Consider the following 16,004-nt stretch of genomic DNA (forward strand, 5'->3'; position numbering starts at 1 on the left):
AATATGTCTCTAAAATGCCAATTACTTGCAACTATTACGTAAATCACTGAAATCTTAGTGTACTAATTGCTCGCTATAAGCTAGGTGAATGCGCTCCTAAACCCCTGAAGCCTATAGTTAGCAGGATTATGGGGCTAAACAATGGGATAAGCCAGGAAAGTACCAGCGCGTGCGGAGGAGAAACGATCGAAGTACTGTGGCTGTGACTATCTCATCTCTCTCATCATGTTGTCAACACGGTGGAGCAGCCAGGACTAATTCGGCCTGGCTATGACCGTTTCATCTCTCTCATCATGCTGTCATCATAGTGGGGCAGCCAGGACTGATTCGGCCTGACTGTGACTTCCTCATCTCACTCTGTGACTGCGTGATCTCTCGCGCCATGTTGACAACTTGGCAGAGCAGCCAGGACTGATTTGGCCTGGCTGTGACTGTCTCATCTCTCTCACCATATTAACAACTAGGCAGTGCGACGAAGACTGGTGTGGCGTACTGTGACCGTCTCATCTCTCTCATCATGTTGTCAACACGGTGGAGCAGCCAGGTCTGATTCGGCCTGGCTGTGACTGCCTCATCTATCTCACCATGTAGACAACTTGACAGAGCAGCCAAGACTGATTTGGCCTGGCTGTTACTGTCTCATCTCTCTCATCATGTTGTCAAAACGGTGTAGCAGCCAGGACTAATTCGGCCTGTCTGTGACTGTCGCATCTCTCTAACCATATTAACAAATAGGCAATGCATCGAAGACCGATGTGGCCTGGCTGTGACTTCCTCATCTCTCTCACCATGTAGACAACTTGGCAGAGCAGCCAAGACTGATTTGGCCTGCCTGTGACTGTCTCATCTCTCTCATCATTTTGTCAACACGGTGTAGCAGCCAGGACTAATTCGGCTTGGCTACTTGATCAATTTGTCTACAGTGTAATTTTGGAAATAAGCCCTCAAATTCGTTGTCAGTCCTCGTTTGATTTTAGCCGTAGCAGCCAATAGCTGGTCTCAAATCATCCACAACAATCAACAGAACATTGGGTTGCTGGGAATGTGCGAGACCTGAAACAAATGCCAACACAACCGAGATGAAAGTGGTTACAGAATTGTGACAAAGATACTGATGATAACATCACACATGCCAACGGAGTATTTAACTGTGCTGGCTCCTCAATGAGAAATTACTCGAAGAGAATTTTGTCCAAGAGACATCTCCAATAATCATATGGACAGTCTCATCAGTCAGTCGGTCCTGAAGACATTTCTAATAAACATGGGGACAATCTCTTCCGAGTGCATTATCCAATTGACCACGACCAAGTATCTGATTTATAGTAGGGGCCTGATATGTAGACTAGGCCTGTGGTCTGCTGGTATGACCGGTATTTTGGGTATTGTAAAATTGTTATGACAAATATATTAAAAACACCCTTACATTAGAATATTGATTAGTGTAAGAGGTATCTATCGATAAAATCAAGATCACTGTCAGGTTGATATTTCTTGAGATGGGAACGTAAGAACATATTAGTGAAGGCACATTAGCAAAACCAAAATATTGATCTTTCAGAAATTAGTTAGGTATTAAACTTTCGTTTCTCTGCTCAGCGTATTTGAAGTAGTCGTGATCGCGTAATAGACGAACGCCTGCTGACCTAATACTTGCTGCACAGTGACATGTGCATATCTTTCCTAATTTTGACTATTTTGCTCTACAGCCATGTATACAACTTAAGGCCATGGGAATGAATAATCCGGTTTACCGTCCACTGCCCGCATGCCGTTTTAACCGGGGCCGCCAAAATATTTCATTATTTTCCCAAAAAAATCATTATTTGGAAAAAAATGGCTCAGTAAAGCATGAAAGACATACAACATCGTAAACATAGCGTATTACTACAATTCTGATGAGTTTCGAAGAGTTTGGGGGTGGTTAGCATTAATACTACCAATTTTCTACCGTGAAACATCGATGTCGGCTCATGCCCAGCGCCAAAGTGAAGATTTACCGAGAAAACTCGAAGATGACCGAACATGCATGATGCAGCATCGTCATTGCATGTAGAATGTACGTTTTTCGAGAAAAAAATTGGGATCCTTGCGAGAGCTAAGCGAACTAATTATCGCGCGCTAAAACAAAAGGTAGGTCATCCAGTGCGGTGACCGGCACGCGAACTCAATGGGGATTTCCAAAACCAAAAACGTCAATTCATTCGTATCAATAAATGAATAAATTATGACGCGCTTGCCATATATGGAAAACAAAATGGCCGCACCTGGTGTGTACCAAATTTCTTATTCCCGGGTATATTTCTACCTTTCCCGAGTTCACAATAAAAGAAATAAACAATCATCCATCAAATACAATAGTCACTGATTGATATTTCGTCGATTGTATCATATGATGGCGTGATATGTTGTTGGCTGACAAGTGGTCGACCGATGTTTATACTGTTGTGGGTCAACCAAACCCCAATATTCCGGTATTTTCGGTTCGCTCCTCGAAAGGAGGTAATCCGCGTGTTTTACACCGTAATTTGTTGATGCCAGTTGGAGAGATTAGAGATGAGGAAGTTGTGAAGACTCCGGCCCGGTCCAGTCATACTCGCCCTGAGAAGGAAGTTGTTGTACAGCCTGCGATGAGTGATGACGAGGATGTCGATGTGATGATTTTGCCACGTGTTGATGAAGTTCCTTCTTCTTTTGCATCCGCTTCAACCGCCGATGTTCCACATGGTGACAAACTTCCATCTTTTACATCTGTCAGATCTGATGCTGCACCTCCTTCTGATATTGTTCCGTCTACTTTGTCTACCGATTCTACCCCACCATTATCCATTACAGATGTCGTTCCGGTCCAGCCCGCTGTTGTTGAGCCTGCGTCCCAGTCTTCGGTTGATGTTAGTGCGTCCGAGCATGCTGCTGTTGAGCCTGCGTCCCAGTCTTCGGTTGATGTCAGCGCGTCCCAGCCTGCCGTAGATGCCAGTTATCCTACTACAGATGTGACCGTTCCTCCTCCAATGATAGATGTCGATACGCCGTCAGGAATTGCGCTTGACGTGACTTCGATCGATGATGGTACTGTTCCGCCTCCAGTGGAATTTGTTGATGGTGGTACTGTTCCGCCTCCAGTGGAATTTTCAACCGTTGGTCCAGTGGATGAGACGGTCCCTGTAGATGTTCCCCCTGGTGAATCCTCTGCTGAATTCCACACAGCCCAGGATGACGAGGAAGAGAGTGCTCCGGAGGACAGCCCTGTTGCAGCCCCGAGGAGATCTAAGAGGGACCATAAACCGCCTAACCGTTTCAAGCCTTATCAGATGTATCAGCAACAGCCGCGCGCGCCGCCTGAGCCTTGGCGATCCAAGGTTGATTATTTTATGTCGCTTGCAAGCAAGCCTGAGTTTGCGCAAAATCCCGCTATTCTTGACAAAGTTCTGTCTTTAATGAAGGATTGAATGATAGTTGGTTTTCAATTTTGCTGTAGACTCGTGATTATTTTCTGGTTTGAAATATATATAACATTTTGATTGAATGTTGGCTGGTTTTGGCAGGCCATGTCAATCAAGAGATTGTTTTCTACTTGAGTGTGTGTTTTCTTCTTTTGTTTCAAAATTTCGTGGAGATTTATATCAAGTAATTCTTGGTATTGATATTTTGTACTGTATGATTAGAGTCTGTATAGATTCCATAGATGATTCATCAGTACTTATTCTGTTGCATCTCTACTCATATCAGTTATTCAAGGTTTTGTTTGACAGTTTATCAATGTAAATCCCTTTTGGACTAAGGGTTTTTGGTCAAACAGTTACTAATTAATACCTTCCAGATGTTTTGTAAGTCAATTCCCTGCAATTTTCCTTTTTTCCCAATCTTGTATCATCTTATTGATTGTTGTTTTGTGGTGTAATGGTAAGATTGAGGAGGTCATTACCCCTTCTCTTCTATTATATCTTCTTGCAATGATCTTCAGTAAATCAAACAATACTACAATAGTTCTTCACAGTACCGTATTCTGATAATGATTCTAAACTTATATACATGTATTTCAGTATCTTGTCTATTCGCCTTAATCTCGTTCTGATTCGTGCGATACAATTATTTTTCAGTGTGAACTCTAGAAGTTAACTGCTAATTTGTAAATACAATAATAATTCCATTTCTTGTAGCTCTTTACCTTATGGTGTTTTTCAGTTTTCAGGATGCTGGATTGAAATTTTCACTTTTCAGTCTTTGTCTTTAATGATTCTGAATTCTGCTCTTTGATGGTTCCATTCTTCCCTTCTTATTGTTTGAAGGTTTTGGTTTCGCATCTTTCTCAACTCGGAATGTTTTGAGTTTCACCTGGTATTTTGGGTTACATGTTTTGTATATATGGTGTACATTTCTTTTTATCTTTGGTAAATGTCAGGAGCCATTTTCTCTTGACAGGGGAATGTGTAACAGGTTCAATTTGAACAGTTTGAAGAGTTTATTCCCCCTTTTAAGTCTGCTATGACCAATGGTTTAGCTCAGGTTATTTTGGGCCTTCACGGTCCCTGAGCCTTATGTCATTTCATTGTATGTGCTTTATCAGCTATTATTGTTTGTATAGTTTTCCTGGTCTACTGAGTTTCCCTCCAAATTCAGTTAGCCTTGGGATCCCGAACTGTGTACATGCATGTTGTAGACCTGGTCAGATGAGTTTAATATAAACATTTCAATATATTTGATTTCTTCCTTTTCATCAACAATGTCACAAGGATTGGAACAGTGAATCTGTGGACATGAAGACTGATTTAATTCAGTATTACATATAGACTGATTTTGCAATCACTCGCCTGGGTGTCATGATGAGCAGACCGCATGCAATGGGCGATACTAAAGCGCCGTCTATAAATTCAATAATGAGTTTAGCGAATTCAACGTCCTGTGCAAACTGCTCCCACAAGCAGCCTCTGAGGCGCTGAAGCAATTACTGGTACCTGTATTTTCTCAGAAAAAATTAATAATGAATAATGAAAAATGAAAAAAAGCCTCATTATCTTTCTAAATCACTCGGACGGTAAACCGGATTATTCATTCCCATGGCCTAAAATAAACCACCGCCCAGAGCGTGTTCCCTGATACACCATCCCTTCTCCATCCTGACGTCATCAGTGGTTTTAAGTATACTCCGCCTCTCGATGTTTTGTATACGAGGGAGGAGTGTAGCTGATCTCAGGGTGTCCCTTTCCGGAGCACTTTCTCAATCCCCACAGAACGTCCCAAGGAGCTAAACGACTTCGATTTGGAGCGAAACGACTTCGACTTGGAGCGAAACGACTGGGGGCGAAACAACAGCAATTCGATTGGAGTTCACCCCTTTTCCACTTTCAGAAAGTTTTCTTTGCTGCTTGCTCGGTTCCTCTGAATGGGAGAGACCTTTTTGTGACTGCTTTGGAGTTTCTGAGTCACTCTCATTCGGCTATAAGATACTTTCTGAAGCCTTTTAACGTTTAAAATGACCTCGAACTACAGACTTGCACAGTGTGTCACAGAAATGCACTGTCACTGTGAAAAGGTTTCTTGTTTAGTAAGGCCTAAGTAGCCTAATTGATGTTTTTTTTATGTTTTTTGTTAGGTCCTATGTCTTTATACTAGGCCTAATTAGAGGATGACACGAAGAATTTTTCCCCAGAGTCTAGGCCCTATGTAATAGAACACCATATAGACAGGCATTTTCTGTGTGTTGACTTAGATAGACCGATCTGCTGGCAGCAGGCTCATCGGATCAATCCCCCCAGTTTTGGCCATACTAGTTACTATACTACCCTTCTTGATAAATAAATTCTTGTCTCCAGGCATGCCAGGTAAACATAATCTAATGTACAGTGCCTGATATGGCAAATGGCCTTGATACTATAGATCCATGCACTTGATTGGGAACCATCGTCACGTCACCATGCACTTGTCTTGACCGTCATCAGAGCTCTACTCCGAAATCATTGTTGTTTAAGACTTAACCCTGCCATCTGCTGCAGAATCAGTGCTTAGCAACTCCTTAGCAACCTGACATTCTGCATTAACGCATCCGTCATTGATTATTTGCATATGAAATAATCAGGCCTTTAAAAAGTCAATAGGCATGATAGACGTGGGTTTATTACTCATTCTAGGTAGGCTGTATGGATCTGTGGTTGTGTGAAACAAGGCTTGAATGATGAGCTGGTCGACAACAGCTCACACACCCATCTCAGGTCAAGGGGAGACAACATTTGGCTGAACTTTTATTGTGAATCGCATTCTTGCTGATGACCAAGGAATAATCATTTTCATATTGATCAGTATTATAGGTTAATGATTCATGATTGGGGTAATAGGGTCGAAACCTCTATTGCCGCGAGGCTCAAGAGTGACTGCTAACTGGTAATGTTCTCATGGAAAGTGTATTTCTACAGGGGACAGATAAGGCCAGTAGATGGTGGCACCTGTCAGGAATAGAAAAATTAAATAGGCCTTCACTTCATTGAACAAGTCAAAAAAATTCTACTTCCAACAAAAAAAACCAGCTGAGTGCTCTCATTTTGATTTTCATATCATATTCATATATTCTGCTGAAAGTTAGTGTGTTTTATGATGAAGACCTAATAGTTATTTTCTGAATTACTGTGAAAAACCTTTGCTCTTCATCCTGTCCACTTGTATAGTTTAGGCCCATTGGCTGCTGGTACTCCAGTATTGATCCAGTCACATGACCATGTGCGTCCGCTCTCATACTAATATCACGGACATGAAATCAATATCAATTGAATAGGCCTAGGCAGTATACGACCAGCTGTGGACAGTCGCAATTACATCAAATTAAAGGGTATCTGCACAAATAGGATTTATTCAGTGTAGCAGAGGGTCAGTGAGGGATGATACAGCCAAGCAACTTTATCATTTTGCCGTTGTCCAAATTAAGCTCTTTCCCAATCTTGTTTGTGCATGGTGTGGGTAGCTTGGATTCTTGTACAACTTGTTAAGTGTTTCTTGCTGATTCAAGCTACAGGTCCAGGCATCTTTAAATTGCATGTTGACAGTGAATCCCAGTTCTCTCTTCCGTTGGTTCAGTCACAAAACTGCCATGGATTAGACAGACGAGAAGCCGCGGAAACATAGTTAGAAGTACCTATCGATGTAACCATGTCACCCTGATTAAAAACCACAGCGTTTCAAGGAAATTACAAACAATATTCTAAATTGGATTATCATAGAATCATAAAAGTTTGGTAAGTAAGGCGATTTACAGTCTGCAATCATTTAGTTAGATTTCATTGTTTTGGTTGATTGTCAAGAAAATTGGTACAAAATTGCAAACGACTAAATCTGAAGACAAGTTCAAAATGAGACTTTTGGAAAACAGCAACAGAAAATTCATTTGAAAATCTGACCTGTGTATCACCATATGGTGATAGAGTCATTCGTACTTTACATCATGCATGTCATTATCTGAAGTTACATAAGTTGGGAATGTGGTTTTTGGGTAAGTTGGGTTTTTTAGGGTGGGGGAGGTCATGTGGCACTTTTATAATATCTAGAAAGAGCAGAAAGGTGTGGGGAGCAGTCGACTAAATGCCAAGTGTCAGCTTTATTGCATGATTGATAGCTGAACAACTAGATTGTCGAGAGATATGATGATTATTAATTTTTGAGACTGGAAGTCGGTGCAGAAACGATCGGGGATCATCATGACATTGGGATATAGTGTGGGCATTGTGTAGCAATGATTCTGTGAGGATGGAATGGGCACCAACAATGTGAGTTAACTGTTGCCTTTAGTTCAAAGAAAACTTCAAGAAGTCCTTGTCAATTCCTGTCGTTTGCTATACGGCATGTAGACCTGTACATGTACTCTTCACTTAACCTTCAGTGTTTTTCCAATTGCCACTCTCACCGGGAAAGGCTGAGGCCTACCACAACTTGGTTTGTGGGTGAAAGGCTGGACTATCCAGAGGTGTCCCTGTCAAACCCTCCCTGCCTGAAGTGCCTGGAAGTCCAACCTAACTTTCACATGTGGCACATCCTGTCCTTGGTTTGCCTGCCTTTGAAAACATAACTCTGGCCCTGTCTGGTCATGCTCAGTGCTTTGTCAACACATTATGGTCAGTCAGCCGTGGGGCCAGTCTAGCTGTCCACAGAAAAGCCAGCTTGTCTTAACAAAAGTGCAAGAGGCATTGTTTTATCTTTGATCTTTTATTGGACTCCTTTTTGTTTAGTTGGGGCTGAGGCCTGAAAGGCTGGATTAACATTTGCACTGTACAATAATGAAAGGAAATTGTTGTGAATGCATGAAATACTTGTCAACTTGAAAGTATAGTAAATATAGCTCTTGGACAGAGAGCATAGGGCCAGCTTGGCCTGCATTCTATTCTAAAAGTGTGCATTTTTCTGAGGAGCGCTAGTTTTATATAAGATAGTTTGATTGCCCTTGTTCACTGGACAAAGTTTGGCTGACATTGCTGAGTTTATATAATTGTTAAAACATGAGGATTAGAGGTGGATTTACTAACTCTGCTGCCATCACATGTCCTCAACAACAACATTTTAAGGTACCCTTTTCAATTTCAGTAAAACAACATGGCTACCTATACAGATCAACAGTTTGACGGCAACGCCACCTCAATGGATATTGAGGAACTAATGGTGGCAAAGGCGCATGAACTTTTTGCCATTTGTGACCAAGAAAACAAGGGCTTCATCACCAAGCGGGACATGCAGCGACTTCAGAGTGAGTTACCACTGAATCCAGACCAATTAGAATCAGTCTTTGATTCTCTTGATGATGACGGCAATGGTTTCTTGACGTTAGAAGAGTTCACTGGAGGATTTGGTGAGTGGACACTACTTGTATCATCATAAAACGAACTAATTGCAACCTAATTTATAAGCTACAAGTAAATTGTAGTGTCTAGCCCTATTAGCATAACAAACAGATTAATCTAACTGAAACATAGAAGATGATAGCCCATTATGACAACGCCCTAACAAACTGATGGCCTGCGACTTGCCGAGTCCGTTGACTCTATTTACCGAGGTGCACTAATCAATAGGCTTTGTTTGAACTTGCTGTAAATCTGAAGTGATTATAATAAGTGCAGCTGGTGGTTCTGGACAGCTTTCATGGCTGCTTTGGTGTGCATAAAGCAATGCTTTGAAAAAAGGAATTGCGTAGTTGATATGACACATGAATGGTAGAAGCCTCACTTGTCCCTTCACCTCAGTGTTGTTCTTCAGAGCTGACAACATATGAGTTAGGTAGAGCTCCCTCAACTTCAGTGAACAGGTTCGGCAAGTACAAAAAGATAGCCTCACAGCGGAGAAGAATGGCCACCTATTCTGAAGTGTTTGATATTCCATGATTGTTTCAATCCAGGTGTTCAAGAAGATAAAACAGACGAACCTCCTATCCATAATGGGTCTTGTACTGAACAGACCTACACTGATACAGGTTAAAACTTGCTGCTATTCCACCAAGACAGTCAGTCACCAACTTGCCCAGGAGACTTCGATAGTCAATCACCAGCCAACTCAAAATTTGGAATAACTCAACCAATAACTTTTCCAAAGATTCATTGCGTTTTCCATTACTCACCCTGTTGAATCAGCTGGAACCTCTTCAAGGGTGGGCCACCTCTCTGATTCAAGGCCAACCACCTCTCCGAGGGAATCCATCCTCGGACTGAATGTGCCCTCTAAACCCTTGCTATAGTGAGGAAGCTATAAGATGTCTACACAACGGTCCAGTTGACATGGTTGCGAGGTAGGATTTGCTCAGAGTGTAGCTTGGCCTTGACTCGAAGGGACCATCCGAGACGTTGTTATGCTGATTCCCAAGGGTGTTCCCAGAAGCCACTTTTTAACAGTGCATGCAGTAAGATGTTCACCTTTTTCTCACAAAGTTGTCTCCCAGGCTTGGTTGTGAACTAATCTTTGAATTGTTTTTCTGTCATCATGTCTTAATAACTCTCCCAGGTGATCACAGAAGACCCTGGACATTTAACTTTTGTATTCTCTGCTGTGTTTTACATTGCCGTGTCTACTCAGGTTTTCTTCCGTCAATTGATAAAGAATTGCTCTTCTGAGGTGTAGTCATTGAATCGATGTAGGTTGGGTTCATTGAAGTCATGTTGGGTATTACCATCACAGATGTAGGTTGGGGTAGTTGAAGTCACGTTGGGTCTCAGCGGGACAGATGTAGGTTGGGGTAGTTGAAGTCACGTTGGGTCTCAGCGGGACAGATGTAGGTTGGGGTAGTTGAAGTCATGTTGGGTATTATTACCATCACAGATGTGGGTTGGGGTTATTGAAGTCACGTTGGGTCTTAGCGGGAAAGATGTAGGTTTGGTCAGTTGAAGTCATGCTGGGTATTACCATCACAGATGTAGGTTGGGGTAGTTGAAGTCACGTTGGGTCTTAGCGGGAAAGATGTAGGTTTGGTCAGTTGAAGTCATGCTGGGTATTACCATCACAGATGTAGGTTGGGGTAGTTGAAGTCACGTTGGGTCTTATTGGGACAGATAGATTGGGGTAGTTGAAGTCACGTTGGGTCTTAGCGGAACAGATGTAGGTTGGGATAGTTGAAGTCATGTTGGGTTTTATTGGGACAGATGTAGGTTTGGTTAGTTGAAGTCATGTTGGGTATTACCATCACAGATGTAGGTTGGGGTAGTTGAAGTCACGTTGGGTTTTATTGGGACAGATGTAGGTTTGGTTAGTTGAAGTCATGTTGGGTATTACCATCACAGATGTAGGTTGGGGTAGTTGAAGTCACGTTGGGTCTTAGCGGGATAGATGTAGGTCAGTTGGTAGTTGTTATTGGGTGTTACTGGGATGGATATTGGCCAGGTTGGCCAGGTTGGTTGTAATCATAACGGTCTTTCTGGGATGGTCATGGGTTGGGTTGATCGTTCTCTCTGCCCGCTCTGCCTCTCCTTTTAAAACACTATGTTTTGTCTCTGGTTTGTATACGGCACCAGCTGTTGTGATGGGTGATTGTTCCATAGACCACAGATTATTGATCTCAATCAGTGAGTGTGTCCTGTTTGGTACAATTCATCATAGGCCTGGAATTACTGCTTCAGGCCTTTGGAGCATATGAGATATGTGAGTTCTTGATTAAATAGTTTGATTGATTGGACAATGGGAATGATAGAGGCTACTGTGTTGTCATACTGCCATGTTGGTTATTAAAAGTTAACCCTTTCGTTATGAACATGATGAATCCTATCGTGTAGGGCATTGAAAAGTGTCACTTTGATGACCTGTTATGAACATTTCTGTTGAGTTTTGAAGTGCCTTCAGCCCCGCTCTACTCTGAAACAAGTGATCACTGCTTCCCTATTGATGTGGGAAACCTGAGGGCAGTAGGATTGAGAGCAGTTGTCTCATCAAGAGAATGATTGACCTGATGGTTCATCACATTGAATCTACCAATCATTGACCAAACCTGTGAGATTTACTTGAGGCTGGTCTAGTAATCATCACTTTTACAGATCTGCCAAACTATAGCCTCTAATAAGCCACTTTGCTTGTTTGTGACATTCTTATCTTATCGTTGCTTTGTTTTATTTTTGTTAATTTCTGATTTAGCTTTATTGCTATTTGACTGAAAATAAACTTTCATTTATCACACCCTTCATGAACTTTACACTAGCTCTGCATTCTATCATTTTTATCGAGAGCTGTGCTTTGTTTTGATTCTGAGAAACTGAAATGTCAGTGCCTTACGATGCCTTCCTTGGCATATTGAGGATTTTAATTGGGACTCCAGTTTTCAACCCAACTCACTATGGAATGTCTTTTATTACAAGTGGAAAAGCTCCAAAGGATACACACCTCTGATGCTGGTGTCGCAGTTCATGAAATCCTGCGTCATTCATGTCATGATGTGATTGCTCGTGTCAGCCAAAATAAACTTTGTCGTACTTTTACATTTCTCTGAATAAAACTCTCAATTAAAATCCATGTTCAGGGAGCTTCATCGGTATCCAGAAGCCAATCGAGAGCCAGGTGTCGGTCGACAGCGGAAGTAACATGAACAGCAGCCATGTTTACGAGACGGACCAACTCGGCATCGATTCGGCCGATGAGGAGGAACATTTTAATGAATCGATGCATCATATTGGAGCAACAGGCGTCTTTGATGAGTAAGTAAACTTTAGATGCTCTGGCAGTTAATTGTGTTATATTAGATTAGACATTGATGGTGTTGGTGGCAATGCAGTGATGTCCTTGTTGCCAGCACACTGTCAAGTGCATGACCAGCATTTTCATTATAGCCTGTTCCTGCAGTAGGGGCAATAGCATTAGCACTTGCCTTCTGGTAAAAATATTAGAGCCAACTGCACAGTTGTTCATGGTCACACATGTAGCTAGGAGCTGCATCCAACCCTGACTATCAATAGTTGTCTTTATTTTGTCCTTCGGTGTCATATCAATGGTATTTGGTAGTGTAAAGATGTCACCCCTGCACTTCTTTACCTTCATTTCCAAGCTTTGTTGACATAGTCATATTTTGTCAATTTCATCTTTTTGCTCAGCAAAACAATTTTAATTTCTGTTTGATTGTTTGTTTCTAGCCCCAGGTGGTAGGTACATATATCTTTGAGCCGTGCTTTGGCATATTAACCTGTAGGCTTGGTGTTTAATCATACAGCTGCAGAACCATTTTACAATTGACATGAGAGAAGGTGGTCATTTAGGGGTTTAATGCGACATTCTCTTGATTCAAGCTCTTGGCCAAGCATCTCGTTGGTGCATTAAACTCAGGTCAATCTTCATAACAAACCCAACTGCCTCAGGCCACTCATCTGTGATTGTCCTTTTAGGGGGGGGGAGCATATTAGCAGGCAACTTTACTATGGTAACTCTCGCAAGCTGGTTTAGATTTTCACTCCAATGACACAATAAAGGATCTTCTACAAATATCAGTGTGTCTCACAACCCTAGAAAAGGAAGCAAATATGGCGTTTGCCCCTTCCTTTCAGTCTTCCTCTTAAAAAAGAAACAGTGTCATTTCTTCCTCCAAACCAAAGAGTGGCTGTCCCTTCTTCCTCTTAACTAAAGAAACACCATCATTTCTTCCTGAATGCCAGAGAATGGTTGTCCCTTCTACGCCTTTGTTAGTGTTGTCAAGAAGATCAATCCTGATGAGCCATTTACCCCGGCCCCCATTCTAACATTGTCTGGGTTGTGAGAAACATTGATATCTATGGACGATCAGCTTGGGACTAGCTGGCTGGTCACACTCGACCACCTGAGGGTAACAAATTCTTGGTGGAGGTAAATAATCTCTAACCATAGTCTGATTACATTACATGCTCTTCTTTATATCAACACTTGACTCTTTCTCATTTAAATGACTCAGAATGTGGTAGAACATTTACAATATACTTGGCATGTTTTTAATATTTTTTTATTTTTTTTGGAGACATTTGATCATCTCATTTGATTTAAAGGAGCTGACGTCAAAATCTGCTTGGAGTAGTGATCTGAGGACCTGTTTCCCATATCTTGTTAATGATGTTAAGGAGGTAACACTGGTGTTTGTCTCTTGTACTGATTGAGTAACTTGGGCAAAGACATGTCCAGTTTACATGACTGTGGTCTAACTGTTTGTTGTACACACCACGTTGATCAGATGTCTAAAAATGATGATGTTATTTCCCATTTTTTTGTTTTATCTTTTTGGACCGGTTACAGTGGAAGCTGACTTACAGCTTATAAAATATTGATAGTATTTGTATCCCCTCTCCAGCTCTTCAGCTCACTCACCCCCAGCCTCTTCATCTGTATACCCTCTCCAGCTCTTCAGCTCAATCACCCCCAGCCTCTTCATCTGTATCCCCTCTCCAGCTCTTCAGCTCAATCACCCCCAGCCTCTTCATCTGTATCCCCTCTCCAGCTCTTCAGCTCAATCACCCCCAGCCTCTTCATCTGTATCCCCTCTCCAGCTCTTCAGCTCAATCACCCACAGCCTCTTCATCTGTATCCCCTCTCCAGCTCTTCAGCTCAATCACCCCCAGCCTCTTCATCTGTATCCCCTCTCCAGCTCTTCAGCTCAATCACCCCCAGCCTCTTCATCTGTATCCCCTCTCCAGCTCTTCAGCTCAATCACCCCCAGCCTCTTCATCTGTATCCCGTCTCCAGCGCTTCAGCTCAATCACCCACAGCCTCTTCATCTGTATCCCCTCTCCAGCTCTTCAGCTCAATCACCCACAGCCTCTTCATCTGTATCCCCTCTCCAGCTCTTCAGCTCAATCACCCACAGCCTCTTCATCTGTATCCCCTCTCCAGCTCTTCAGCTCACTCACCCCCAGCCTCTTCATCTGTATCCCCTCTACAGCTCTTCAGCTCAATCACCCCCAGCCTCTTCATCTGTATCCCCTCTCCAGCTCTTCAGCTCACTCACCCCCAGCCTCTTCATCTGTATCCCCTCTCCAGCTCTAAAGCTCACTCACCCCCAGCCTCTTCATCTGTATCCCCTCTCCAGCTCTTCAGCTCACTCACCCCCAGCCTCTTCATCTGTATTCCCTCTCCAGCTCTTCAGCTCACTCACCCCCAGCCTCTTCATCTGTATCCCCTCTCCAGCTCTTCAGCTCAATCACCCCCAGCCTCTTCATCTGTATCCCCTCTCCAGCTCTTCAGCTCAATCACCCCCAGCCTCTTCATCTGTATCCCCTCTCCAGCTCTTCAGCTCACTCACCCCCAGCCTCTTCATCTGTATCCCCTCTCCAGCTCTTCAGCTCACTCACCCCCAGCCTCTTCATCTGTATCCCCTCTCCAGCTCTTCAGCTCACTCACCCCCAGCCTCTTCATCTGTATTCCCTCTCCAGCTCTTCAGCTCAATCACCCCCAGCCTCTTCATCTGTATCCCCTCTCCAGCTCTTCAGCTCAATCACCCCCAGCCTCTTCATCTGTATCCCCTCTCCAGCTCTTCAGCTCACTCACCCCCAGCCTCTTCATCTGTATCCCCTCTCCAGCTCTTCAGCTCACTCACCCCCAGCCTCTTCATCTGTATCCCCTCTCCAGCTCTTCAGCTCACTCACCCCCAGCCTCTTCATCTGTATTCCCTCTCCAGCTCTTCAGCTCAATCACCCCCAGCCTCTTCATCTGTATCCCCTCTCCAGCTCTTCAGCTCACTCACCCCCAGCCTCTTCATCTGTATCCCCTCTCCAGCTCTTCAGCTCACTCACCCCCAGCCTCTTCATCTGTATCCCCTCTCCAGCTCTTCAGCTCAATCACCCCCAGCCTCTTCATCTGTATCCCGTCTCCAGCTCTTCAGCTCAATCACCCCCAGCCTCTTCATCTGTATCCCCTCTCCAGCTCTTCAGCTCACTCACCCCCAGCCTCTTCATCTGTATTCCCTCTCCAGCTCTTCAGCTCAATCACCCCCAGCCTCTTCATCTGTATCCCCTCTCCAGCTCTTCAGCTCACTCACCCCCAGCCTCTTCATCTGTATCCCCTCTCCAGCTCTTCAGCTCACTCACCCACAGCCTCTTCATCTGTATCCCCTCTCCAGCTCTTCAGCTCACTCACCCCCAGCCTCTTCATCTGTATCCCCTCTCCAGCTCTTCAGCTCAATCACCCCCAGCCTCTTCATCTGTATCCCCTCTCCAGCTCTTCAGCTCAATCACCCACAGCCTCTTCATCTGTATTCCCTCTCCAGCTCTAAAGCTCACTCACCCCCAGCCTCTTCATCTGTATCCCCTCTCCAGCTCTTCAGCTCAATCACCCCCAGCCTCTTCATCTGTATCCCCTCTCCAGCTCTTCAGCTCAATCACCCCCAGCCTCTTCATCTGTATCCCCTCTCCAGCTCTTCAGCTCAATCACCCCCAGCCTCTTCATCTGTATCCCGTCTCCAGCTCTTCAGCTCAATCACCCCCAGCCTCTTCATCTGTATCCCCTCTCCAGCTCTTCAGCTCAATCACCCACAGCCTCTTCATCTGTATCCCCTCTCCAGCTCTTCAGCTCAATCACCCCCAGCCTCTTCATCTGTATCCCCTCTCCAG

The 16,004-nt window shown here is 43.6% G+C and overlaps 1 protein-coding gene across 6 annotated transcripts in view; it reads left to right on the top strand.

Annotated features, from left to right (window-relative positions):
- The first annotated feature begins 5,339 nt into the window (after window positions 1–5,339).
- The window catches only part of LOC135487601 (EF-hand calcium-binding domain-containing protein 4B-like), a 29,460-nt gene continuing 18,795 nt past the window's right edge, over window positions 5,340–16,004 (top strand). For 4 of the 6 annotated variants that reach the window (XM_064771544.1, XM_064771549.1, XM_064771550.1 and 1 more), the window contains exons 1-3: window positions 5,341–7,223; window positions 8,563–8,824; window positions 11,966–12,140. In XM_064771544.1, the coding sequence (XP_064627614.1) occupies window positions 8,572–8,824; window positions 11,966–12,140 (428 nt within the window). In that variant the 5' untranslated portion in view covers window positions 5,341–7,223; window positions 8,563–8,571. Of the gene's footprint in view, window positions 7,224–8,562; window positions 8,825–11,965; window positions 12,141–16,004 lie in introns of all 6 variants that reach the window. The other 2 variants (XM_064771546.1, XM_064771548.1) reach the window with 2 other exon arrangements.

The sequence above is a fragment of the Lineus longissimus genome, chromosome 5 (assembly GCF_910592395.1).
Source record: "Lineus longissimus chromosome 5, tnLinLong1.2, whole genome shotgun sequence".
NCBI classification, from domain to species: Eukaryota; Metazoa; Nemertea; class Pilidiophora; order Heteronemertea; family Lineidae; genus Lineus; species Lineus longissimus.